Here is a 27,617-nt window from a genome sequence, read left to right on the forward strand (position 1 = left end):
CTCAGCATTCACAGCTGGCGGCATCAGGCCTCATTGCTATGTGGTGGGCACTCTGCCCTCTGTGTCAGTATAGTACCAGTGCTGCTTGGGTGGAGGACATGTAAGATGAGTAATATTAATGTCCAGAGCCTGGGTAATTCTGTTCGGTCTCCCTATATCTCCCAACCCCACAGTTTTCTTGCATCCTGCCCTCAGTTGCGGCATGCTGTTGCTATGAGATGTCTGCTGGGTTGCACCCTAGAGCTGGGCGCACTGTAGTGATAGCGACATACTCCCCCCGCCCCGTCTAGAGGTAGTATATGGGCTTGTAAAGTGGTTCAGGATGAGACAGTAGAGACGTATTTGTATTGTTTTTATTACCATCCATCACAACGCACCCTCATTTTACAACTTGGGAAACAGGCACAGAGAGGTGAGTGACCTACCCAGAGCCACAGAATGAGTCAGTGGTGGAGCCGGGGAGAGACCCCAGGAGTCCTGGGTCCTGGTTCCCCAGCAGCTCCATTCCAGCTGGCATCTCAGCACTGCCAGGTGTGAGGCTGTGCTCTAATCCCACTCTCCTCAGGTCAGCAGCTGCAGGGACAGCTGCGGAGAGGGCACCCAGCCTGCACAAGACATGGCCTTCAGGAAGATATTGGAACCATCCCCTTATCAATAGCAAAGCCAATGGCCCAGCTGTCCTCGCTCCGGCCAGGGTAGCCTGGCCATTGGCTACAACAGGAAGAGGAGCAGACCTTAAATTTCTTCAGCCCTGATGGGCCAGGATTTGGGGCCAGACAGTGATTGTGTGGCCGCCCTATTTGTCCCGCCCCCCCCCCCTTTGCCCTGAGTTGGCCTCATTTATGGCAGGGAAGTGGTGTCTACAACTAACCCCTATAAATATAGTGCAAAGCGTGAACCCCCTGCAGCAGCCTATGCAGTCAAACCCTGGGCACAGTGCCCCTGCAGAGCCCCTGTGGCCAGGCCCTGCCCCAACGAGCCAGCTCCTGAGCCCTGGAGGGAGTTCAGGAAGGGGAACTGCAGAGTGAATATGCTGACAGCAAGGAGGCTGGGACATGGAACCCCTCCAGTTCCAGGTGGAACATTCCCAGGCAGCCACACTCCTCACGGCCCACAGTCTTAGGGGAGGGGAGTGCTGTCATTCTCTCTCCACACCCCTTAGTCTCAGCTGGTCTTCTGGAGGTAGGCCCTGCAGTGACAGTCTCGTCTGTGCTCGCTGCCGGGAGGCCCGGGAAGCTCTGCCAACAACCAGGTGGCCCAGTCCTCCCATCTCCAGGCCCTGCCCAGCCAGAACAAGGGGCTCCCTGCCAGGGCAGGTCTGAAACGAGGCTCTTCTGCTCCTCACACGTCTCCCAACCTCGTGTACAGCTATGCCCGCTCGTAGGCTTCCTTGTACTGACTGGGGAACATGTTACTTCCAACCAGACTGGCCGTACCCTCAATGTCGCCCGTGGAGCTGTCCCCAGGTGCCAGGAATGGGACAGCGTTGCTCTGCGCGGAGCTGTAGGTGTCCAAGAGGAACTCTGCGCCAAGGCAGCCTGGCAGCTCCATGGGAGAGCAGGCAGTGGGCAGCATGTCCCTCTGGTTCAGGCAGCTGTAGGAGGCATAATCCGGGCCCAGGCAGAAATCGAAGGGCTCAGGCACCGTGATGTGCTCCAGGCTGGGGTGGAGGGCAAAGCCTTCCTCTGCAATCAGAACAGGAATGGCTCAGTCAGCTAGAGAGCCCTGCTTGCCCACGAATGCAGCGTGGTGCCCAGGCTGCCTTGGGATGACAGGGAAAGGCGACGGGCATCCGCCTAGGTGGGGAGGCAGTGGGGATGTGGCCAGACAGGCCCCCAAAGGGAACAGCCTGCACCTTGCCAGCATGTCCAGCCGCCAGTCTGGGCTGGAGCGAGGCAATACCCGTGTTTGGTCCAGGGGTGTGACACTCCATATCTCGGGGGCATATCCTGTAACCCCTCATATTCATCATTTGTACATAATTGCGATATTTCATATAAAGCAGGCCATGCGAGGTGTCACGGGAAAGGTTAAGATCTGCTGAAACCCACTGTTCTATCTAAATGCGTGTATCATTAATGCATATAAAAATTATAAGAATTTTCTTGTATGGTTTCCACTAAAATGTGCTGTGGGTTTGGAATGTGCCCAGATACCAGCTCTCCAGAGACGACGACAAGGGAGTTAACCAATGCCCAGGTGGCTGGGCTGAACAGATATCACCAGCCATTGTCCAGCAAGGAAGCTACAATGCAATGACTCACTTACACAAGGCCACACCAGGTGAATTGCTCAACCTTGCCTGGGGACTCAGCAGTGCCCATCAGACATGCCTGGACTTGTGTTCTCCAGGCATATGGACTAAGGGGATAAAACAGAACATAGTGGCACCTGCTTGGCCTTTTCTCCTCCCCCTACCTATGCTGCAAGCAACAAGGATGCTCAAAAGACTGAAGACTCCAACAGAGGAGACTGGCTCAGGCTTTAAGGGTGAAATCTGTGTACTATGAACTGCAATATCCAGTGGGGTGAGAAAAACTGCTTAATGTAGATGTTGCCCAGGCTAATAGGGTTGAGAGTTTAGACTGTGTGCTTACATTTTATGTTATTTTGGTAACTAACTTTTTGCCTATCACTTATAATCACTTAAAATCTATCTTTTGTAGTCATAAACTTGTATTACTGTATATCTTTAGCAATGTATTTGCCTTAAGTGTTTGGTAAATCTGCTCAGGTTTACGAAGACTGGTGTATATCCACTTTCCATTGATGAAGTGGTGAACCAATTAATACACTTGCGTTGCTCAAGAAAGCGTCTTGAGCAGTGCAAGACAGTGTATTCCTGAGCTATAAGGCTGGGAGCTGGTGGGGATTTGGTTCTGCTGCCTTTCGGTGTGTGATTCATGCAATCTATCTGGGTGTGGAGCTCCACATGTGGTTGTGCTGAGTGATCACAGCACCTGGAGCGGTTTGCTGCTTGTCACTAGCAAAGCATTGTGAGAGACAGCCCAGGCTGGAGAGTTAAGAGGCCACGGCGGTCCCACAGTCCCAGGCTGCACCCCAGGGATCCCGTCACAGTGGGGAGTGACCCCAGCGAGGGGAGTGCAATCATTGAAGGGCTCCTGGGGACGGAGCTGGCCGGCTGGGTTGCAGTGCTGCCTGTCTGGGGAGGCAGAGGGCAATGTCTTGGGGGTTCCAGCAGTGGGAGCCCAGCTCAGGATGCCTTTGGGCTAATTCTCAGGAGGGCAGAGCACCCCAGCTCACATTGGCTCCACTGGGAGTTGGGAGCTGAGGTCCTGACATTGTTGCCACCATGAAAAGAGGCTCCCCACAGCCCCCTATGTGTTGGATTCATTGTGCCCCACAGGTCCCCACATGGGGGATCAGTGTGTCCCCTCAGGCTCCCACCTATCTTCCCCCATGTGAAGGAGGTCATTATGCCAACTCCAGATGCCCCAACCTGCCCCTGCCATGTAGAGGGAGTCACTGTGACCCCTGGATGCCCCCACCTTCCCCCCGCCCAGTTTGGAGGGGGTCATAGCACCCCTGGACCCCTCCCATATGTAGGAAGGGAACACTGCACACACACACCCAGACAAATACACCATATGGGTGGTCACTGCACAGGGGCACCAGCCAGCAACATGCCAATCCACGTCCTGACACAAGACAACTGACCTGCTGCCTGGGGCGCAAGGAAATGGTCCATGTAACCTGGCTTCTTCTTCCTCTTCTTGGCTTCAATCCCGTGGGGGTCTAAGGGACAAGAAGAGAAGGCACCTCACAGTGCCCTAGCATGGGCACAGCCTGGCCCCACAATGGGCACCAGAAGGAGCCAAAAAGCCGCCTAGGACTGCAGCAGCAAGCCTGGGGGGAGCAGCCCCTGCGGGATTCCCCTGTCTCCTCAGACAGCAGGAGCCTGAAGGCTGCACTCCATTGACCCGTCACTCTGAACGGGATGGGGGGGGGGTCAGCCATCACGCTGAGCAGTGTGGATGGTGGGAGATCAGCTGTTACACTGAGCGGTGCGGATGGGGCAGGAGGGGAATTAGGCCATCACGCTGAGTGGTGTGGATGAGAGATCAGGCCGTCACGCTGAGTGGTGTGGATGGGGGAGATTAGGCCATCACACTGAGTGGTGTGGATGGGGCGGGTTAGGCCATCACGCTGAGTGGTGTGGATGGGGCGGGTTAGGCCATCACGCTGAGTGGTGTGGATGGGGCGGGTTAGGCCATCACGCTGAGTGGTGTGGATGAGAGGGATCAGGTCATCACGCTGAATGGTATGGATGGGGAGAGATCAGCTGTTATGCTGGGCTGTGTGGATGGGGGCGGGATCAGCCAGTCATGCTGAGTGGTGTGGATGTGGGGGATCAGCTGTTATACTGGGCTGTATGGATGGGGGGGATTGGTCGTCATGCTGAGTGGTGTTGATGTGGGGGGATCAGGCCATCACGTTGAGCGATGTGGATGGGGAGAGATCGGCTGTTATTCTGGGCTGTGTGGATGGGGGCGGGAATCAGCCAGTCACGCTGAGTGGTGTGGATGTGGGGGATCAACCAGTCATGTTGAGTGGTGTCGATGTGGGGGGAGCGGCCATGAGTGATGTGGATGGGAGGAGATCAGCTGTTATGCTGGGCTGTGTGGATGGGGGGGATTGGTCATCATTCTGAGTGGTGTCGATGGTGGGGGGGGATCAGGCTGTCATGTTGAGCGTTGTGGATCGGGGGAGATTGGCTGTTATGCTGTGCTGTGGATGGGGACTAGGATCAGTTGTTACGCTAAGCGGTGTGGATGGGAGTAGGGATCACGTCATCACCCTGAGTAGTGTGGATGGGGAGAGATCAGCTGTTATGCTGAGCTGTGTGGATGGGGGGATCAGCCGTCATGCTGAGTGGGCAGGGGATCAGGCCCTCACATCAAGTAGGGGTGTATGTGGGGAATCAGGACTCCATACTGAGCAGGGGTGGGGGCAGCAGCCACCCTCACAGATCCGCTCAGTGTGCGGCAGGCAATAAATCCCACCTTTTCAAGTGCTCTGCCAAGGAGTCAGATCCCTGGTGCCGTTCTGCAGATGGGGGCACACAGCCGGGAGTGACTCCCCAGCCAGCCAGAGGCAGAGCTGGGAACCCAGCCCCTCATCCCATCCCACCGGAAACTCCAGCACCCAGGCTGGTGTCATCAGTCATCCCTGGCATGGGCAGAACAGGCCCAGGAGCCAAGAGCTTCTTGCAAGGGCGATGGCCAGGGTAGCCCGATCCCTGCAGCCCCCCCAGCCTGCCCTGGTGTGAGGCCTGCACACCCACCTGAGGCTGAGAGCTCCTCCAGGACGTCGGGCATCCCCCGCTTCCTCTTTACGTGCACCCCATATGCGTCTGCAGAGGTTGAGGCAGAGGACAGCACGGCTTGAATCATGGGAAACTGCCACACACCTCTGCCCAATGGCTCCCAAAACCTGCCTGGCACCAGCTGGGCACGTGCCCTGCTCCACCCTGAGGGGCAGTGACCAGCGGGGGCTGCTCTGGGCCCCCTGGCCTCTCTTTCTCTGAGGAGCTGTGACGAGCGGGGCCCCCCCAACCTCCCTTTCCCTGTGGGGCTGTGACCAGCAGGGGCCCCCCTGACATCTCTTTCCCAGAGAGGGGCAGTGACCAGGAGGGGCTGCTCTGGGCTCCTCTGACCCCTCTTTCCCTGAGGGGCAGTGACCAGCAGGGACTGCTCTGGGCCCCCCAACCTCCCTTTCTCTGAGGGGCTGTGACCAGCAGGGGCTGCTCTGAGCCCCCCGACCCCCCTTTCCCAGAGAGGGGCAGTGACCAGCAGGGGCTGCTCTGGGCTCCTCTGACCCCTCTTTCCCTGAGGGGCAGTGACCAGCAGGGGCTGCTCTGGGCTTCTCTGACCCCTCTTTCCCTGAGGGGCAGTGACCAGCAGGGGCTGCTCTGGGCCCCCCAACCTCCCTTTCTCTGAGGGGCTGTGACCAGCGGGGGCTGCTCTGAGCCCCCTGACCCCCCTTTCCCAGAGAGGGGCAGTGTCCAGCAGGGGCCCCCGACCTCCCTTTCCCAGAGAGGGGCAGTGGCCAGCAGGGGCTGCTCTGGGCCCCTCTGACCACACTTTCCCTGAGGCGCAGTGACCAGCAGGGCCCCCTCCATCTCCCTTTCCCTGAGGGGCAGTGACCAGTGGGGGTCCCCCGACCTCCCTTTCCCTGAGGGAAAAATACTTTCTTGTGTTTGTTTTAAACTTGCTACCTATTAATTTCATTTGGTGGCCTCTTGTTCTTGTGTTATGAGAATGAGTAAATAACACTTCCTTATTTACTTTCTCTACCACTCATGATTTTATAGCCCTCTGTCATATCCCCCATCACCTCTTTTCCAAGCTGAAAAGTCCCAGTCTTATTAATCTCTCTTCATACAGAAGCCGTTCCATACCCCTAATCATTTTTGTTGCCCTTTTTGTAACCATTTCCAATTTCAGTATATCTCTTTTGAGATAGGGCAACCACATCTGCACGCAGTATTCAAGCTGTGGGTGTACCGTGGATTTATATAGAGGCAATATGATATTTTCTGTCTTATTATCTATCCCTTTCTTGCTGATTCCCAACATTCTGTTCTTTTTTTTTTGACTGCTGCAGCACATTGAGTGGATGATTTCAGAGAACTATTCACAATGACTCCAAGATCTCTTTCTTGAGTGGAAACAGATAATTTAGAGCCCATCATTGTATATGTATAGTTGGGATTATGCTTTCCAATGTGCATTACTTTGAATTTATCAACATTAAATTTCATCTGCCATTTTATTGCCCAGTCACCCAGTTTTGTGACTGGCAGGGGCTGTGCTGGGCCTCTCTGACTCTCCCTACCCCTGAGGGGTTGTGACCAGTGGGAGCTGCTCTGGGCCCTCCCCTGACCTCCCCTCTCCCCAAGGGACTGTGACCAGTGGGGGCTGCTCTGAGTCCTCCCCCCCCCCCAGGTGCTGTGACTGGCAGGGGCTTCACTGGGTCCCCCGAGCCCTCTACCCATGAGGGGGCTGTGTCTGGCGAGGACTGCCCTGGGCTCCCCAGACCCCCCCTTCCCCTGAGGGGCTGCTCTGGGCCCTCCCCGACCTCCCCTTTCCCCAAGGGGCTGTGAAGGGCTTTGTGGGGTGGCAGTTACCATGGTCCTTGGGCAGGTAGGTGAAGTGGAAGGGCTCGCTGCAGACGCTGTCTGTCAGGCGCTGCAGATACACCTCCACCTCCACCGGCTCCAGGATGTCCAGGTGCTGGTACGGGGGTGTCTTGAAGACGATGGCTATCTGCCGGTGCACGTCGGCCTGCGAGAAGTCTGCCTTGCTCTCCCATGCGTCCCTCCGGAAGACCACGGCAATGTCCTCTGCGGGGGATGCAGGGTGAGGGCTGGGGACCTGACTGGGTGACTGGCAGGCAAGGGGGTGCCCCAGGAGACTGGGTTTGGTGAGAGGAGCTGGGGACAGATTGGGGCCCAGATCCAGCTCAATGGGAGGAGACCCCAGGCCCACACAGTATGGTAGCACAGAGAACTCCCTGCCTACTTGTCTGGCTGCTGGCTCTCACACACTTGCTCAGGGTCACGCTGACCTCCAGGTTTGGAGCAGGGCAGGAATCCTCCCCTCAGCTCAGACTGATGGGACTTTGGGGCATTTCGCCTTTCCCAGCTGACGGGTGTAGATCAGCTGGCCACATTTCATCTAATCAACTCTCTGCTGTGGCAGGGGCCTGGACACTGGGGGCACCTGGGTCTTTCCAGTCCTCTGGCCGTGGCTCTTAGTAGCGCAGTGTACGAGGACTGAAACCCTTTGGGGTAACTATGTCCTTGGGCTCAGCACAGGGCAGTTCCATGCAATGCAATGGCCTGTGTGGTGCTGGGTTAGACTGGCTAATCTAATGGCTCCTCCTGCCTTGAGCTCTACAAACTTTTGAGTCAGCATGTGCCCCCCATAGGCCCCACACCATCACCTCCCCTCACCTCTCACTCTAACAGGGCTGCAGAACCAGCCCATCTGCCCCCCATTTCCCTTCTCCGTCTACCAGAGCTCCATGCCTCCTCCCACCCCCCATTCTAGCTAACCCACTCCCACCTCCCCAGTTCTATGGAGCTGCTTCCCCTCCGTTACCTTTCTGGACTTTGTCACAGAGCAGGTAGAGCTCCTCCCCGCCCGTGCAGGGCCCGCACTCCTTGTTCATCCGACAGATCCTCAGCTCTGATGTGTTTGTGGATTCTGCAGACGACAAGACTCAGTTCAGCCACTGCACAGATCTCCTTGCCCTGCTCCGACCTTCTCCAGCCACATGGGGCCAGCTGGCATCAGGGAGCCACCCTGTCCTATCCCCTACCATGCAGGGCTAGCTGGCTGGCACGAGGGACCCTTCTATCCCTTCCCGGCCACACAGGGCTGGCCAGGCACGGGGGATCCCCCCTCTACTCCTGCCTCACAATGCAGGGCTGGCAGGCAGGCATGGGGCATTCTCCCTCCATCCCTGCCCCTGCCCCACCATGCAGGGCTGGCTGGCTGGCACAGGGGACCTGCAGTCTCTGAAAAGGCCAATGGGGCTGTGCTGACACTTTTTAAAATTCATTCTGGTTATTTGCCTGACCTGGGTGGCATCAGCTCTGGGGCCAGGTGGGGATGCCCTGTGCCAGGAAACAGACTGTGTTGCCCCCCACAACCACCCAGAGCCTCGCAGCGCTGGCAGCCGGCTCCAAATGCCCACAAGAGCCTCCCTCAGTCATTGGCAGTGCAGGGCCCATGACACACAGGAGGCAGGCTGCCATTCCTCCAAGTAGAGTGCACTAATGCACACAAGTGGATAGGCCAGCGGCTGCCCACGAATTGGCCTGTAAGCCACTCCCTCCTCCTCGTTTAGATCCCCCCAGGAGTCCCCGTCTGCCATGGGGGCGGGAGATGGCCAGGTCCACCGGCATTGGGAAAAGATCCTATATACCAGGTAAAACATTGCACTAACCATCACCCCTAGCCCCTCCACATGTCCCATCCCTAGTGTGACCTCTCAAGTGCTGACACCATCTCTTCCTACTGGTCCATATAGCACCAAGCATGGCACTGCTGCAACAGAAACCATGCCCCAAACAGCCCGTCCGGCACAGGGCTGCCCAGCCCCTGCATGGCACCGCTGCAATAGAAACCACGCCCCAAACAGCCCATCTGACACAGGGCTGCCCAGCCCCTGCATGACACCACTGCAATACCAGCCGTGCCCCAAACAGCCCGTCCGGCACAGAGCTGCCCACCCCCTGCAAGGCACCGCTGCAATACCAGCCCTGCCCCAAACAGCCCGTCCAGCACAGGGCTGCCCACCCCCTGCATGGCACCGCTGTAATACCAGCCATGCCCCAAACAGCCCGTCCAGCACAGAGCTGCCCACCCCCTGCATGGCACCTCTGCAATACCAGCCATGCCTCAAACAGCCCGTCAGGCACAGAGCTGCCCAGCCCCTGCATGGCACCGCTGCAATAGAAACCATGCCCCAAACTGCCCGTCCGGCACAGAGCTGCTCACCCCCTGCAAGGCACCGCTGCAATACCAGCCCTGCCCCAAACAGCCCGTCCAGCACAGGGCTGCCCAGGCCCTGCATGGCACCGCTGCAATACCAGCCGTGCCCCAAACAGCCCGTCCAGCACAGGGCTGCCCACCCCCTGCATGGCACCTCTGCAATACCAGCCGTGCCCCAAACAGCCCGTCAGGCACAGAGCTGCCCAGCCCCTGCATGGCACCGCTGCAATAGAAACCATGCCCCAAACTGCCCGTCTGGCACAGAGAAACAGCCCGTCCGGCACAGGGATGCCCAGCCCCTGCAAGGCACCGCTGCAATACCAGCCGTGCCCCAAACAGCCCGTCTGGCACAGGGCTCCCCACCCCCAGCAGGGCACCGCTGCAATACCAGCCCTGCCCCAAACAGCCCATCCGACACAGGGCTCCCCACCCCCAGCAGGGCACCGCTGCAGTACCAGCCCTGCCCCAAACAGCCCATCCAGCAGGAGGTTACCTGGCACACACACACCACAGCAATACAAACAACCTGTGCAGCACTGGGCTGCCCAGCCTGGTTCTCTCAGCCAAGGCCCAGGGCCGTGCAGGCTCCGGCCTAGTGTCACTTCTCTCACTCAGCCAGCGCAGGTTGAGCTATTACAGTGAGTTTCCTTTTCCCTCTGAAACACCTCACCACCCTGCAGTCCTTAGTCCCCTGCCTAGGCTGGGTGTCCAGACGTGCCAGGACATGGCTGCAGTGCTGACCCTGCCCTCTGCCCAGCACTGTCATCCTAGGGAATGTGGGCTCGGCCACGTTCCCTCCTCTGGCATCACCATGGCCCCCTGCATCACTCCACTCCTCCCCGTGCTCCCCTGCCACAGCCCAGCTACTTACTCTTGTCAAAGATGGGTTCGGAGAGGACGGGGCTGAAGTGCCGGATCTGTCCTGAGGGCTCCTGGTACGAGGCCTGGAAGCAGATCCTCACCACGTTCATGTCCACCTCTTGGTGATTCTTCAGGGAGCCAGCTGCAGAAAGAGAACAGAGCATTCTGCATCCTGAGGCTCCAGGAGGAAAGCACTCTTACAGAGTCTGGAAAGCCATCCCAGGGCTATGCCCAAGCTGACGCAAGCCAGGACGCATCCAAGTCTTGCCAATTCTTTCTGCAGAACTTCTCAAAGATCCAGGCTTTCCCATCCCTCCAGAGCTAAAACTCCTCCAGGCTCTCAGCATCTCGCGTCCTGAACACCTCAACATCCTTCTCTCTGGCCTTGACAGGTGCATCCTCACTCTGCTCTGTGCCGTGCAGAATGCTGCTGCAAAGCTCATTCTCCCAGCCCATCGCCTTGCCCCCATCACCCCGCTCTTGGGATCCCTCCACTGGCTACCACTGCTCTATGGCATCCAACATACTGCTCATCTTCACCAAAGCCCTTCCCAGCCTGTCCCCCACAACTATCATTCACAGCTGAGCTGTCGATGCTCACCTCCTACCAGCCCATGACGCCAGCCTCCATCCCCCACTGGTGACATCTTCAGATAAACCCCTTCCTACTCTCTCACCTGCTGCCCTCATCCGTGGGAGCAGCTCCCTGTACACATCCCAAAGTTCCTTCACTGTCCTCCTGCAAATCCCTCCTCTGCCGTGATGCCTACAGACAACTGACACCAGTTTGGCTGCGGGTGTGCAGAGACCCCCATTTCCTTGTGCTCTCCCGTCTGTTTGTATCCACAGGCTGCCTCTTGGCTTGTACTTAGGTCCTTGGGGCAGGACTTTCTGGTTCCTGGTGTATGACTGGGACCCCTTGGCATTATGGGAGAACAAAGAACAAACAAACAGCCAGGCCAGCTAGGGACTGGAGTCTCTCTCCTCCGGCCACCCTCTCACCACAGGGGAAGTTGAACCGAACAGCACCAATCTTTAGCCTAGAATGGTCCAATGACGCATTCCCACTAGCCAGCAGGGACCTCCTCCCACACAGCTCCCACCCCATGTGATGGCCAATGGGTAGGGGCAAAATCAGTGCTACCAACTCTTGTGAGATGCGGGGGGAGGGGGGGGTGTTAAAGTCCCACCTCCCAGAGTCAGAGTCGTAGATTCCAAGGCCAGAAGGGACCATCACGATCATTGAGTCCAACCTCCTGCAGAAAGGAGGCCAGAAAACTGCCCCAAAGTAATTCCTAGGGCAGATTATTCAGAAAAACACTAAATCTCGATTTAAATGTGGCCAGTGATGGAGAATCAACCACACCCCTTGGTATGTTGTTCCAAGGGAGAGGGGCAGGGATAGTTCAGTGGTTTGAGCATTGGCCTGCTAGACCCAGGGTTGTGAGCTCAATCCTTGAGGGGGCCATTTGGGGATTAGCCCTGCTTTGAGCAGGGGGTTGGACTAGATGATCTCCTGAGGTCCCCTCCAACCATAATGTCTGTGATTCTATGAATGGTTAATTACCTAGACTGTGGAAACAAAAACATACCCCTTATTTCCAGTCTGAATTTGTCTAGCTTCAACTTCCAGCCATCAGATCCCACTAGACTGAAGAGCCCATTATTAAATATTTGTTCCCCTGGTAGATACTTTTATAGACTGTGATCAAGTCACCTCTTAACCATCTCTTTGTTAGGCTAAACAGGCTGAGCTCCTTGAGTCTATCACTCTAAGGCAGGTTTTCTAATCCTTTAATCATTCTTGTGGTTCTTCCCTGACCCCTCTCCAATTTATCAACATCCTTCTTGAACTGTGGGCACCAGAACTGGACACAGGATTCTAGCAGCATTTGCACCATTGCCAAATACAGAGGTAAAATCACCTCTCTCCTCCTACTCGATATGCCATTTACAGATCTCAGGATCGCATTAGCCCTTCTGGCCACAGCATTGCACTGGGAGCTCATGTTCAGTTGATTCTCCACCATGACCCCCTTATCTTTTTCAGGGTCACTGCTTCCCAGGATAGAGTCCCCCATCCTGTAAGTGTGGCTTGAGTTCTTTGTTTTGAAATGGATTTGTGACAAAGTGGGAATTTTTCATGTTTTGCATGACTACTGTGTGTGTCTCGGCTTCCCCTATGTGCTGTATGGTTAACTGGGGGCGGCAAGGAAGGCTGTTTATTCTTTGCAGAGTCCCAGAGATCCAGGTGTGACTGATCTAGCTGTCTGGGATCTGATGTGGGAACGACTGGATGTGCTGATGGGGAATGATTTGGAGGAGTGGTCAGGCAGCACCCACAGTGCCCTGGTCCTTACCCAGAGAAGGCCACCCTGGCCTGGTGCCAGGCAGACTACCCAGCAAGGGCTTCAGGAGCCTCCAACTGGGGAAAGCGCTTTGTCCCAAGGTGGGGAAACTGAGGCACAGCAGCGAGGGCCAGGGCCGGCTCCAGGGGTTTTGCCACTCCAAGCAGCCAAAAAAAAAACAAAAAAAAAGCCACAATCCCAATCTGCGGCAATTCAGCGGGAGGTCCTTCGCTCTGAGCAGGAGTGAGAGACCCTCCGCCGAATTGCTGCCAAATACCTGAAAGTGCCGCCCAGCTCCGGAGTGGCCACCCCAAGCACCTGCTTGATAAGCTGGTGCCTGGAGCCGGCCCTGGCGAGGGCTGTCTCCCCAGGCCCAGCCAGCAGGTGAAGCCAGGTTCCACTCCCTTCTTCAGCAGCTGAATTTCAGACTAAGCTGCAGAATGATCCTTCCTTCCTTCCTTCGAGAAGCTGAGGACCCTGTTGGCCATAATGCTGAAAACCACCTTAAGGAACCCTGCAGGGACAGACTCCTGTGGGAGATGGGATTCCTGTACTAGGAATGGGCTCCCCAGGGGAAAGTGGAACCGTGGGGGATCAAGAGGCAGCTGGTGGTCCTCCAGAAGAACCGCCACAGGCTATTGTACATGACCCACAATGCCCCTCTCTTGTCACATCAGGAGATCCAGCGCACCCAGCAAATGCTGCTGCAGAGTTTTTACTGGCCGGAGACTGTGACGCAGTCCAGCAGTACTGCAGGTCCTGTGATCCCAGCCAGAGGATGGGAAAGGCCTGGGATAAGGGTAAAGCAGCCTTGACATCCCTGCCCATCACAGAGGAATCTTTTCAGAAGGTGGCTATGGACATAATGGGTCCCCTCAGCTAGGTGACCTGGTCAGGGAAGAAATACATTCTGCTGGAGGTAGATTTCGCTACTTGGACACTACCCCAAGGCAGTGACCTTGTCCTCTGTTGAGGTAGACACCATGACAGATGTGCTTCTGACCATGTTCAGCAGGGTGGGGATCCCCGTGGGGTTGTTACAGACCAGGGGTCCAATTTCATGTCTGCCCTGCTCCAGTGCTTGTGGGAGAAATGTGGGGTCCAGCACACCTGGGGCCTCTGTATATCACCTTCAATCCAATGTGGTGGTGGAGAAGTTTAATGGGACTTTGAAGATGATGCTGAGGACGTTTATGGACCAGCACCCACAGATCTGGGACAAGTACCTACCCCACCTGCTGTTTGCGTACCGGGAAGTGCCCCAGGAATCCACAGGGTTCTCCCCTTTAGAACTGCTGTATGGGAGGAGAGGGAGGGTACCCCTAGACTTGATGAGGGACGAGAGGGAGGGGAAGGCCTCCCCTGATGGAGAACTGGTGGTGCAGAATGTCCTATCTTTCTAGGGAAAGGTTCACTGAGCTGATGAGTCTGGCCATGAAGAATTTAGCCAGGGCCCAAGCGAAACAAGGTCTGGTATGACCACAGAGCATGTGTCCCTTCCTATGGCACCAGGTACCAGGGGATGGTTTTCATCCCAGTGCAGAAGAATAAGCTCCAGGCTGCCTGGATTGGGCACTTTAAGCTCATCAAGCAGCTGAGGGAGGTGAAGTATGTGGTGGAACTGTCCAACCGGGCTAAGAGATGCCAGTGTACTAGGTCTACCTGATGAAGCCGTACTTTGACGGGGAGAGGTTGGTAATGGCTGTGTGTGGGCAGTGGGAGAAAGAGGATGATTCCCTGATAGATCTCTTCCCTGGGAAAAGAGCCAGCCTCCCTCCTGGAGTCAATTCCTCTCTCTGACCAGCTAACCCGGGACTAGCAGGCAGAGAGGAGAGTGGTGCTGTGTTCTTACCAGCCGCTGTTCTCTAACAGACCTGGGCTCACTAACCTAGCTGTCCACTGGGTCGAGACAGGAGCTAAACCTCCCATCGGGTGTTCTCCCATTCAGAGTCACTGGGAACACAGCCCAGGCCCTGGAGAGAGAGGTCAAGGACATGCTGGCCCTCGGTGTGATCCAGCATCCACCAGCCCATGGGCCTCACCTGTAGTGAGGACGGATCGATCAGATTCTGCATGGACTATCAGAATCTTAATGCCACCAGCATGTCTCATGCCTACTCTATGCTCAGGACTGACGAGATTCCAGACAAATTAGGGAGCACTACCTCATTACTATGGATCTCACCAAGGGCTATTGGCAGGTGCCTTTGGACCCAGATCCCAGGCTGAAATCTGCTCTCATCACCCCTATAGGACTCTCTGAGATCTTGGTCTTACCTTTCAGCTTCAAGGAGGCGCCTCCCACCTTCCAGCGCCTGGTGGATTCATTACTGAGAGGGATGGCCACAAGGTGGGGAGCGACCGTATAAGGCCAGAACCGGCCAAGGTGGAAGCGATCAGAGATTGGCCCACTCCCCAAACCAAGAAACAGGCCCAGGCCTTTACTGGGATGGTGGAGTGCTGCCAGAGGTTTGTACTCCACTTTAGCTCCCATCACTAAACTGTGTAAAAAAGGAGAAGCCTGACCAGGTGGTCTGGACCAAGCAGTGCCGGGGGGGGCCTCTATTCACTGAAGGGAGCTCTAAGCCACGGTCCTAGTAAATCCAGACTTTGGCAAGCCCTTCCTGGTGGCTACATCAAATGAAAAGGGCTAATGCCAAGCTTCTGAGCTGGAGTCTGATCCTCTAAGCTTATGATTAGGAAATGATTCATGTTAGCGGGAGCACATGCTTTGTCACAGAAAGAGGCACCTGAACTTCCCCAGGTCACCAGCTAAAGTGACCCCAGTCAGTTCAGTCCCAAAGGGAAAGAGATGGGACAAAGTGGGAATTTTTCGTAATGTTTGTATGAATAGTGTGTGTCCTATGTGCTGCATAGTTAACTGGGTCGAGGGGAAAGGGTGTTTATTCTTTGCAAAGACACAGAGATCCAGGTGTGACTGTCGCTTACCTGTCTGGGGCCAGGGACCAGACAATGGCCTGGACATCTGGTATCTAGCAGCTAAAGACCAGGGGGACCCAGGCCCTCTGTAGGAAGCCAGATGTTATGAGCTGCTGGAGGACTAAGGAAGATGACCATGGTGATGTTTGTCGGGGAACAAGAACAAAGGAGAGGCGCAGGGCCGTGTGTGTATGTGCGCGTGCGCTGCTGGGAGCAGGTCAGGACTTCTGGACTGACTAAATTTTTCTAGTATCTTTCTAATATTTTAGGCTTAGTTTGAGGTTTTGTTCATTTACTAGGTAATCCGATTTGATTTGTTTGCTATCACTTATCACTTACAATCTATCTTTTTGTAGTTAATAAACTTGCTTTTGCTTTATCTAAACCAGTGTACCTTTGAGTGAAATGTCTAGGGAACAATCTCAGCTTGGTTAACACAAGCGTATTGTGCATATCCTTCCCACATTGAGGTGAGGGCAAACTTTATGACCTTACATTGTACAGATCCCTGTGCAATGCAAGATGGTGCAATTTGGGGTTTATACTCCAGCAAGGGTGCAGGGGGGAGGAGCTGGGAAACTGGCTGTTGCTCCTGCCTGTCTTTGAGTAAGGCACTCAGGTCTCTCAGTTTGGGTGTGTGGTGCCACCTGCTGTCATGTTGGTTGCCACAAGGCCTGAAGAGGCTGTGAGTCACCAACAGAGCAGTGCAGGAAAGGCCGGCCAAGCTGAGATGTTAAAGGGGTCCAATGGTTCCCATGGCTCCCATACTGACAACGCGTCACGATGGAGTTGCCTGGTTAGCAGGGGGGCAGGGCTCCTTGAGGCCACGCACCTTTAAATGGATCGATCCCCAGCTGCAGCTTCTTCTCTATGGCTGCCTCAATCTCCTTCTTCTTCACACACTGGATACCAAGGTTGTTAAAACTGCCAGGAACCAAAGGGGAGACGTGTTGGAGACGCGGCAGGCAAGGCTGGGGCTGGGGTCATGGTCGGCCACCATGGACCAGCCAAGGCTTTGCCAGGTGTCACACGAGAGGAACCCCAGCTCTGCACAGGAAGTGCCACCACCTAGGACCACAGCTCAGGGAGGGCCTGGGCATCACCCCCCTTTCAGCCAAAGCAACCCTTCCATCAGGGTCAGGAGATTGGAAGGACACTGCTTATCTTAGGCTCTCACTTATGGTGCCCAGAGCCTGCCAGGGAGTGGCCTGCACCTTAACAGAGACTTGTGGATATCTGTTGTCGTGTCCTCCCGCTCCCCCTCCCCCCCACACACACCTTCCTGGGTATGAGAAATGGAATATAGGACTTCTGTTGGGGGGGTTGTAATAAATCAGCCCCAAGGAGGGGTATTACTGAGCGAGAAAAGCCTGAAGTGAAGCTACTGGATTACCTGAGAGGGGAAACTGAGGCAGGTGCACTTGTGCCATGGCCTGCCACAAGAGGGTGCTCTGGGTGTGGCTGCCCTAGGACAAGGCCGCTCTTGTCCCAGAATCAGGGCATCCACGTCAGGGAGGGACACGCCTGCATGGCAGTGACAATGGTGCTCACAGTGTTCTCTTGGGCACACGGCTCACTGAGATCTGAGCAGTCCTCATGCGGATTCTCTGGCATCAGGTCAGGGCACCTCACTTTGCCTTAGCTTGAACAGATGTCTAATTAACTTCATCTGAAGTGAAGGAAGTCCCCCTCGACACACACACACACAGCTCCGGGGCAGTTTGCTAGAGCAGGAGTTCTCAACCTTTTTCTTTCTGAGGCCCCACTCCAACATGCTATAAAAATCCCATGGCCCATCTGTGCCACAAGAACTGGTTTTCTGCATAGAAAAGTCAGAACCGGCATTAGGGGATACAAGCAGCACAACTGCCGAGGGCCCCATGCCGCAGAGGCCCTTACGAAGCCACACTGCTGAAGATTCAGCTTCTGCCCCGGTAGTGGGGTTCAGGGCCCCAGGCTTCAGCCACAAGCTCTGTTCTATGCTGTGTTCCTGTCGATAATAAACTGTTTTATAATGCTGGTTGAGAGTCACTGCTGACTGTGGAGTGGGGGTGCAGGACCCTCTGGCTTCCCCAGGGGTCCCGTCCAGGTGGACTCACCAAAGGGAAGTGTACGGTGTGAACCGGGATGCTGAATGGTCCAAGGTCAGACCAGGAAGGCTGTAACTGAAGAGGCTCCTTGCCCTGGACAGCGGCTACCCAGAGTCCTGTCTGACTTTATACAGAGCAGAGCCAGAGCACCAGACCCGTGACTCTGCCACAGATGGACCTTTGATCTGACCCAGTATGGCTGTTCTTAGTACTGGAGAGGTTTGGAGCAGCTCAACTGATGTGGCCTGAGATATCCCACTCTGCCCCAAAGGGGACACTGGGTGCTGATCACATGGTGGGGGAGGGGGAGCACTCTGGGTAACCACCACCCTGAAACTACCTGTGCGTGAGCTCCTCAAAATCCTTCAGCCTCGCAGAGAGGGCGAGGGGGAGCGCAGTGCCCAGTTGTGAGCAGCAGGCCCTGTCTCCACGTGAGCTCTGTTAGCGCCAGCTCACAGCCTGGTCTCGGTCATGTGTGGAGAGGAGCTACCACACCTGCTCCCCTGAAGCTGCACTGCATGTGGGGCCACGGCAGCCCCCTCCCCGGAGACAGCCCTGGAGTCCCTGTGCTGAGCAGGGAACTGGTACCTGTGTTTGGGGTTGGCCTGGGGCCTCAGGGTGACCTCGCAGAGCCCGTTGTTGCAGTCTTTCCCCACAAGACTGTGAGGGTGGATGCGGTAGGGCCAGTCCTTCCACACCAGGCACGCAATCACCTTCACCTCAGGGATCTTCTGGCAATTCAGCAGCTGGGGAAAGTGCAAGAGATCAGAGCCAAGGCCACAATGGGAGTCCCCCGTTACGCCAAGGGGGTGAGAGACCAGACTCTGGGTTCCATGTGTAATTAACCTGCCCAGTAAATTGCCTGCCCCCCTCCACAGGGGGCAGAGCTCAAGGCACGGCTGCTCCTTTCAGCGGCTTAGAGGCTGCAAGCGACCCTGCGCCCGCTGGGCTGCCCAGCACCATTTTCCAGCCAGGGATCCTGACTGCCACAGCATGAAATGGCAACAAAACCCACAGAGATCATCCGAGGGCAGGCCTGATCACTGAGAGTGAAGGATCTCGGATCACCACCACCAGCAGCGGTGCTAGGTTGGCCAGGACTGTGCAGAGAGAGGCGAGGTTTGGCAGTCACAGGGCCCTTCCAAGCCCACAGGTGCCAGCACTGCTGCCGGGGCTGTGACTGCAGCATGGGCACTCAGCAGGAGCAGCCAGGGCCCTTGGTATCCTTCCCCCAATCTCGGTGGGGCGCCAAGAACCAGGAAGAGAGCAAGGGGAGTGGGGCAAGTCCCCGGCCCCTGCCTCTCCTGTGAGGGGGGCACTAATGGACAGGCAGAGGAACAGTCGCCCCCACCACGAGGCACAGGCAGTCAAGGCTGCCCCTGGCCTTCCCCCAGCCCCTTTCCCTGCTGTGAGGAGACTAGCCCCTGCTCCTCCCTCACACTCACCTCGATGGCTGGCAGGGTCTTGCTGGCCTCCGTGCTGCTCTCGCCCAGGATGCTGCCAGCTGACCTGCCTTCGCACTCATAGCGAAAACGCATCCCCCGCTGCTTCGGCTGTTCAGTGATCACTAGCGTGGGAGGCTCCAGCATGTCTTCCAACTGCTCCTTTGGTGAGCGTATGGGCGAAGCCCAGTGGGGCCGGCTGGCAGGGGGTGGAGTCGTCCCCCTGGGTACCAGTCTGGGTGTCAGCTGCAGGCTACTGAGGCTCTGTGAGAGCAGGGGACGTTGAGAGTCCGGTAGCAGGACACGAGCCGCGGCGGGATGGGAGCTGCCAAAGGAGGCCAAGCCGCCTTGCAGTGGGCTAGGTCCTGTCGGCTCCATTAGCCTCAGCATCCCAGTGGGCACGGCTGGGTTTGAGCCCCTGGGCACCAGCTTGGCTGTGCCCTTGGGAGATGACTTGGAGAGAAAGGGCGGGGCTTGTGGCTGAAATCCATCCTCCTTTATTAACTCTTCGATGATTTCTGCAGGATGGGGACAGAACCAGAGAGTGAGACAGGAGAACGGGCTGGAGGAGAGCCATGATGGGCCAACCTCCATCCTCACTACTGCCCTAGCAAGACCCAGGGAAAGGGCAGGCCTAAACTGATATTCTTCTGAATGTCCTGCCTCCATGTGCAAACACAGGAACAGGGACCCTCCGAGAGGAGCCATGTACCACCGCAGGGCCACCACTGCGCCAGCCCCAGCAAACAAGGCAGCAGATCCCCAGGCAAGGGCTGGAGGGTTCAGAGCTTTGTACTGCGCTGACTCTGGTGCGTGCACAAGTGAGTGGACATACACAGGAGATACCAAAAAGCAATGAGCTTGATTTGTCGCTGCCCTGCAGGGCCAGTGCCAGCCACGCCAGAGATGAGTGCTCCTGCTCCACTCTGAGAGCGTTTCACACCTGCCTTCACAGAGACCAAGAGTGTGAGGTCAGAAGGGACCATCCTGAACATCCAGTCTGACCTCCCATGTAACAGGGGCCACAGGGCTTCCCTGAATTCATTCCTGTTTGAGCTAGAGCAGGTCTCTCAGAAACACCTCAGTCCTGACTGAAGAATAACACTTGGACACTTTATACTGAAGTCAGCGACTGCTCACGCGCCAAGCAGCAGGGAATCTGGCCAAGATGCTTCACAGCACTTGCCTAAGCATCCCTGCCCCTCACTCACTCACCTCATGCATTAGGTCGGCCCGCCCTACCCACAGCCCTGATGCCCAGGTGCCTCACCCGATGGGCCTTGCCGCCCCCCCTACAGCCCTACCATTGGGCACCTCACTCGATCGGCCTGCCCTCCCTGCAGCCTTGGCACCCAGGTGCCTTGCCCTCCCTGCAGCCCTAGCATGCAGGTGCCTCACCCAATTGGCCCGGCCTCTGGGGCCAAAGCGCCTCGCCCTCCCCGCAGCCCTGGGGCCTGGGTGCAAGACCTGATCAGCCTGTCCTCCCAGCAGCCATGTCACTCAGGCACCTTGCCTGATGGGCCCCTCCCCAGCCCTGGTGCTCAAACCCTTTGTTTGATGGGCCCACCCTCCATGTAGCCCTGGTGCCTCGCCCGATGGAGCCACCCTCCCCACAGCCATGGCGCCCAGGTGCCTCGTCCTCGCAGCAGTCCTAGCACTCATGCACCTCGCCCAGTGGGCCCACCCTCCCCACAGCCCTGGCGCACAGACAACTCACTTGATCAGCCCACCCGCCACGCAGCCCTGGTGCCTCACCTGATTGGCCCACCCTCCCCACAGCCCTAGCACCCAGATGCCCTACCAACTAGGCCTGCCAGCCCACAGCCCTAGCACCCAGGTCCTTCACCCAATCAGCTGGCCTGCCCACCTGCCCACCCCATGGTCCTAACACTCAGGCACCTCTCCCACTAGAACTGTCTGCCCAACCTCCCTGCAGCCCTAGCATTCCGGGCACCCTGCAGCCTCTGGTATACAGGAGGTCAGACTACATGATCTCAATGGTTCCTTCTGCGCTTGGAATATGAAAAAGGCCCCTGGCGCACCAGTTCAGGTAAAGGTGTGACGCTGTATCAGGTTAGAGACATCGGTGCAACTCTGAGTGCAGACCCTCATCCACTCTCAGTCTGAACATGGCTGGCATCACTGCGAGCTAAACCAGGTGGAACCTGACATCAGCGTCCCCACACAAACACTGCACTTTGTGGCATGCTTTCAGCTAAACCGGTGCAACTCTGCGTATGGACCAGGCCATATGGAGAAGCATCGGCCTAAGAGAGTGTAAGGAGAGAACAACGCCAGAGCTTCCACTCTGCTTTACCACTAGATCAGAGCCTCCATTCAAGGAACATTATTAACTTCCTTTTTTTTAAACTAACCAATCAATTTTTTTAAGTCCTAACCCAGTTTCTGACAGAGCCCCCTTAATTGTGGGTCGTGCCTTAAAGAGACAGCCTGTGCCAGGGTTAAGAACTGCCTCTTCTCTCTCATGGGCACGAAGCTGGTATTTGCTCAGGGCAGTGGCTTTTTGGCTACAAATATCATCCCATGGCCAGAAAGCTGGCTGAGGAGCCAGGAGCGGAGGTGAAGGCCAAGCATTCTTAACGTACTTGTTTGCCTCTCATATTCCCGGACGTCCCACTGTTTTCCTAGTGGTAGAAGTTGGATGTATGGAATGGTAACTGATGAGATCACTCTTCTCAGCTTGTGTGAGCTTTGTGGCACCCTCACTGTTCTGCTGGCTGCCAGGCCCCGCAGCAGTTTGGAAAGCATGCAGGTGGATCCCTGGGATGCTGCAGGAGGCATCCCTGCAAGTAGTGGCTTGTATGTGGTCCCATTTCCCAGGAATTCCCTTACTTGCTCTTTGGGCCCAACGCTGAAGTCCTGGAATTGACTTCATGGGGAGGGCGCATGAGGCAGGACTGCAGGATTTGCCTTGCATTGTCCCTTCCCCTGCAGACCACACTTACATGAGATTTGCCCCCTTTGCTCCAGCCAGGGTTCCTTGCACTGGGTCTGCACTCGCATGGGCCTAGAGCATTTGCACTTACCTGAGGTTGCTGTACCCCCGTTTCCCAGAGTCCACTCACCTAACTCATCTGCAAAGGAAATGAAAGCAAGAGCGTTTCTGATTCAGGTGTTTAAATGTTTACGTCTCAAACCAGCCCCTCCCCACATTAGAAGGGCTGAGTAAAGGCTGCCACCCACTCAGCTGGAGACAATACAACAGCAGATCCCAGAGAAAGAGTATGAGCACTTGTTATAACTATAAAGGGAAGGGTAACAACTCTACTGTATACAATTCTATAAAATCCCTTCTGGCCAGAGACACGAAAATTCTTTTTCCTGTAAAGGGTTAAGAAGCTCAGGTAACCTGGCTGACACCTGACCCAAAGGACAATAAGGGGACAAGATACTTTTAAATCTAGGGGTAGGGGGGAGGCTTTTGTTTGTGCTCTTTGTTTTTAAAAAGTTTATGTTTTTCTTAGGCATTTTAGCCACCACCTTTGTTAAGAGTCCACTGAGCTGCGGCCTCAGCTCTACCATGTACCAGTCTGTAGAGATGCTGTACCCAAGGCAGGCCCTTTTGGAATTTTTTAAGACGGCCTCGGAATCATTGCCTGCCTTGTAGGTGGGGAATTTTTTGGGATGGGAAGTGGTACCTGGAGAGGGTTTGCTAGGGTTGGCTGGTATATTTTGCCTAGCCCTTACCCTCTCTAACTTCAGGTTATGCTCTCTCTTTTTTTTTTTCTCCTCCATCTTTTTTTCTTTCTCCTTTATAGCTGTCGTGTGGGCAGCCTTTTTGGCTGTTTTTGCCTTTAAAGCTCTTTTGTGGGCAGCCTCGTTGGCTTTTCTACTTTTTTATAAGCTTTTTTTTTTTTTTTTTTTTTTTTTTTGAGTTTTAATACAAGCAGTTTTTTATGATTTTTAAAATTTTTTTGTGCTTTTAGTCTGGCCAGCTCTAGTTTATTAGCGGCATTACTGGTATTTATTTTCCTGCTTTTTTGTGCTGGGTCACACCCCCTTTGCAGTTCACTGAAACTGGGATGCACTCATCTTAGGGGCTGCTTAGTTAACAGAGACTTTTATAGCATTCAGTGTTTAGCCTTTCTGGGTCTAAGCCAGTTATACTCGAGAGTTAGAAAGAAAAAAAACAATTTAGCTTGTCACTGAAAAAGATATATAAAGGGGTGGAAGAGAACGAAGGAGGAGGAGAGCCATCATGAAGAATCCCCTAGCTACAGGGCCGCCCAGAGGATTCAGGGGGCCTGGGGCAAAGCAGTTTTGGGGGGCCCTTCCATAAAAAAAGTTGCAATATTATAGAATACTATATTCTCATGGGGGCCCCTGCAGGGCCCGGGACAAATTGTCCCACTTGCTTCCCCCTCTGGGCGGCCCTGCCTAGCTACCACCTCAGCTGGAACAAGAGCTGTACCGGGGGAAAGAATTGTGCCCAGGCCTGAAACGTGTCCAGTCTGAGGAAAAAACTTACTGAAGCATCTCTGAGGGTGACATTATCTGTATTCAGTTTAATTAGACATAATTTGCATATTTTAGTTTATTTTGCTTGGTGACTTACTTTGTTCTGGCTGTTACTTACAAGTTTAAAATATGGGAGACTTGTGCAGAAAGATCTGGAGAACATGGATTGATGTCCTGTCCCTCTTAGTCCCAAGAGCGAACAACCCCCAAAACAAAGAGCACAAACAAAAGCCTTCCCTCCCCCCAAGATTTGAAAGTATCTTGTCCCCTTATTGGTCCTTTGGGTCAGGCGTCAGCCAGGTTACCTGAGCTTCTTAACCCTTCACGGGGAAAAGGATTTTGGTGCCTCTGGCCAGGAGGGATTTTATAGAATTGTATACAGGAGGGTTGTTACCCTTCCCTTTATAGTTATGACAGCATTGTGGTGGTGGTCCCTACGCTGGGGAACACTCCTATTTCAAGGGGCACCAGTCTGCTCCAGGGAGATGGGAGCAATGTGGCAGTTTCAGCCCTGTGGGATTGCTGGCACCACTCAGCCTGCAGTGAAAGTACAAACTGAGCCTTTAACCAGCAAGAGCTGCCCCTACCCCCAGGAGACAGAGGGCTGAACAGCAAGTGCCAACGCAGATGAGAGTTATGGGGGACGGATGTCCATGCAACGCTGCAGAGATTCTGCCTTGTGTCAGAGAGCTGCACAAGGGACAGTGCTGAAGTTCAGCACTCTTGCAGCTGTGCAAAATTCTCCCTGCTGCAGGGGAGTGGGAGGAAATGTAGAGGCATGACTGAAATGCACGTTTTCCACAAGCCCCCTTGGGAGATCAGGTTGGGGAGTGAAACCCTGCTGCCAAGGGAGAGGGAGCAGCACCAACAGGCCCAAGCCAGGCATGGCGGAAAGAGACTACAGACGTGGGAGCGGGGAGGCTGTACAGCTGGCATAAATGAGCACAAGCCCAGGAGAATGGACTCCTAGATTCTAACTTGGCTTTGCCACCCGCCCCAATGGCCTGGCCTCTCTCTGTGCCTCAGTTTACTCATCTGTAAAATGGGGGCAATGATGCTGTCCATGCCATGGGGCTGCTGGACAGATTCATGCTCTCATCCTTGCTCCATGCTCGGACCATGGACAGCGCTAGCCAAGGCAGAAGCAATATCAGCTTTAGCGGGGAAGGGGATTACCTTCATCTGAAATTGCAGCTCCCTTACCAGAGGCCTGCGCTGTATGTGCCATGACCAGGCCAGGGTCTGGAAGAGCAGCGCCTAAAAAGACAGGACCCATTGTTACCCCATCAATCAACAGCAACCAGCCTTGTGCTCCACCCACTGCCACCCCACACAGCACCTGGCAGGAATCAGCAGGTGGCTCCCGGCTGTTGTGGCAGGTGCTTAGGGAGATCCCAGAGAGATTGAGCCCCGCAAGCACCTGGCCCAGAGGGAGGCAACACCCTAGGCTCCAGCTGTGAGCAGAGACAGCAAGGAGAGACCTCACCCCAGCCAAGCACTGACTCAGAGAGCCCAGTGCTAGGGACCGGGTCCCCGGCGCCAGGCAGAGCGGGCGAGGGGCTGCGCCAGCCTGGTGGCACCAAGCAGCGATTGAAGGGTCCCAGATGCTCATACCGGGGAGGCTGCGCTGGACAGCAAACCCGATCCCCCGGGGATCGCCCCTGCGCCTTCCCCTCCCCGGGGCGCCTCCCGGCCGCTTCCCCACAGGGGTCGCTCGCCCCCCACCCCAGGCCTAAGGGTCCCCCTGGGCCAAGCTGCAATCCCCACTGACCCTCCCCAACGCTGGCAGCAGCCGCCCCTGCCCCGCAGAGCTGCCCCGCAGCTCCCTGCCCCGCAGCTCCCTGCCCCCCGCCTGCATCGCCGACCCCGCATCCCCTCACCCCGCGGGAGAGGCCGCTCCTCCGGCCGCGGCTGCCGTCCCCTGGTGTCCCGCATGGCGGGGCCTGGCGCTCGGCTCCCCGCGCTGGGCTCGCTCCCCCAAAGCCCCAGTCAAGGGAGGCGGCGAGGAGGCGACGGCTCTGGAATTCCCCAGCTCCGCCGGCTGCCGCCGCCTCATTGGCTACAGGCCCCGGTGAGCTCATCCCCGTAAAACGGGAAAGCCCCGCTCTGGGGAAGGCGGCCCGCTCCGGCTAGGCTTGGCGCAGCTGGCCGGCCGGCCGGTGCCCGGGGACCTCCGCCAGCCCCGAGCCCCCATCCTACGCCCCCAAAGCCCCTGCCCCGAGCGCCCTGCAGCGCCTCCTGCCCCGAGCCCTCTGCCCGCGCCCCGCAGCGCCCCCTTCTCTCTGCCCGCGCCCCTCCTGCCCCGAGCCCCCTGCAGCGCCTCCTGCCCCGAGCCCTCTGCCCGCGCCCCGCAGCGCCCCCTTCTCTCTGCCCGCGCCCCGCCAGCCCCGAGCCCCCATCCTACGCCCCCAAAGCCCCTGCCCCGAGCCCTCTGCCCGCGCCCCGCAGCGCCCCCTTCTCCCTGTCCGCGCCCCTCCAGCCCCGAGCCCCCTGCAGCGCCTCCTGCCCCGAGCCCTCTGCCCGCGCCCCGCAGCGCCCCCTTCTCCCTGCCCGCGCCCCGCCAGCCCCGAGCCCTCTGCCTGCCCCCGCAGCGCCCCCTTCTCTCTGCCCGCGCCCCGCAGCGCCCCCTTCTCTCTGCCCGCGCCCCTCCAGCCCCGAGCCCTCTGCCTGCCCCTGCAGCGCCCCGAGCCCTCTGCCCGCGCCCCGCAGCGCCCCGCAGCGCCCCCTTCTCTCTGCCCGCGCCCCGCAGCGCCCCCTTCTCTCTGCCCGCGCCCCTCCAGCCCCGAGCCCCCATCCTAAGCCCCCAAAGTCCCTGCCTGCGCCCCGCAGCGCCCCGAGCCCCCTGCCCGCGCCCCGCAGCGCCTCCCGCTAGCCCAGCGCCCCCTGCTCTGTGGGACTAGCGCCCCCCGGGCGGGAGGAAGCTCAGGCCAAACCTGGCCTTACCCAGCGCTCTCGCCGGCCAAGTGCCCGCTCTCCGCGGCCCTCACGCTGGGGTCGCCCCCTAAGCCGCCCGCATCTCGCCTCCCTGCTCGGCAGCGCTTCCGGGCTCCCGGCCACCTGCAGGGCAGGGAAGGGCCGGGCGGGGGGCGCCGACTCCCCACACCCGACAGCTCTTCCCCGGCCTCCGGAAGCTGGGGCCGCTGCTCGGCAGAGAGCGGCTTGGCCAGAAGGGACGGACACGTGGTGCCAAGGCCAGGAGCGCAGGGGGCCCGGACTGGAGAGGGGGCGGCCAGCGGAGGGGGTCCGGGCCGGGGACAGGAGGGCCGGGGCTGGCAGAAGGGCCAGGGAGGTGGCAGTGAGTGTGGCAAGCACCCAGAGTAGTTCCATGCCCAGGACCGTGGAGCACCCGCCGTTCAGTCCCTGCTAGGCTTTTCTGATCTCATTGGCCTGGGGGAGCCCATTGGTGAGTTACTGGACGGGCCCAGAGGCCCGGCCTTATTCCTTTCACTGGCTTTGAGTAGGTGCTAGGTCAGTGGCTACTGTAGAGGACAAGTTGTCAGTTTAGCACTTGTTGCTAGTCCAGGGGAGGTGGCAGGTGACACAGTTCAGACAGGCGAGGTGGCAGGTGAATCGATTCCAACAGGGGAGGAGGCAGGTGGCACAGTCTGGACAGGGGAGGAGGCAGGTGGCATGGTTCAGCCAGGGGAGGTGGCACCGACTGGACAGGGGAGGAGGCAGGTGGCACGGTCCGGCCAGGGGAGGAGGCAGGTGGCACAGTTCAGCCAGGGGAGGAGGCAGGTGATTCATTCCGGCCAGGAGAGGTGGCAAGTGACACGGTCTGGCCACAACTTCCTATTTTGTTTCCACTGCTACAAATTTGCGTTAAAAGAATCGAAAAATATGCAAGCAGTTTCCTACTATTCCTTTTCTACCAGAGTAATCCCTTGCCATAGGGGGTCACCAAATGGGCCGTGGCAGGGAGGTCCCTGAGAA

General features: G+C 57.0%; 1 protein-coding gene across 3 annotated transcripts; it reads right to left on the reverse strand.

Annotated features, from left to right (window-relative positions):
- Window positions 1–338: 338 nt before the first annotated feature.
- Window positions 339–26,849, reverse strand: RELB (RELB proto-oncogene, NF-kB subunit). 3 transcript variants are annotated; one of them, XM_050927807.1, is made up of 12 exons: window positions 26,628–26,849; window positions 24,861–24,941; window positions 22,253–22,300; window positions 19,209–19,723; window positions 18,352–18,509; window positions 16,506–16,597; window positions 10,396–10,527; window positions 8,127–8,231; window positions 7,151–7,366; window positions 5,306–5,374; window positions 3,679–3,756; window positions 339–1,685 (listed from the first exon to the last, which is right to left on the reverse strand). In XM_050927807.1, the coding sequence occupies exons 2-12, from the start codon at window positions 24,910–24,912 to the stop codon at window positions 1,369–1,371; spliced, it is 1,782 nt and encodes a 593-aa protein (XP_050783764.1). In that variant the 5' UTR covers window positions 24,913–24,941; window positions 26,628–26,849; the 3' UTR covers window positions 339–1,368. The 3 variants fall into 3 exon arrangements, with proteins under 3 accessions (XP_050783764.1, XP_050783763.1, XP_050783762.1); XM_050927806.1 differs by lacking the exon at window positions 26,628–26,849 and adding an exon at window positions 25,565–25,864; XM_050927805.1 differs by lacking the exons at window positions 22,253–22,300; window positions 24,861–24,941; window positions 26,628–26,849 and having other exon boundaries at window positions 19,209–20,848.
- Between the last annotated feature and the right edge of the window lie 768 nt (window positions 26,850–27,617).

Source organism: Gopherus flavomarginatus, chromosome 18, assembly GCF_025201925.1.
Source record: "Gopherus flavomarginatus isolate rGopFla2 chromosome 18, rGopFla2.mat.asm, whole genome shotgun sequence".
Lineage (NCBI taxonomy): Eukaryota > Metazoa > Chordata > Testudines > Testudinidae > Gopherus > Gopherus flavomarginatus.

Coding starts and splice junctions, on each gene's coding strand:
- RELB (XM_050927805.1), bottom strand. CDS start 19,913: ATGGCTCCTCTCGGAGGGTCCCTGTTCCTGTGTTTGCACATGGAGGCA. Junction 16,598..18,351: donor CAGGCCAACCCCAAACACAG/GTACCAGTTCCC, acceptor GGTTCCTGGCAG/TTTTAACAACCTTGGTATCC. Junction 7,367..8,126: donor CTGTGACAAAGTCCAGAAAG/GTAACGGAGGGG, acceptor CATCCCCCGCAG/AGGACATTGCCGTGGTCTTC.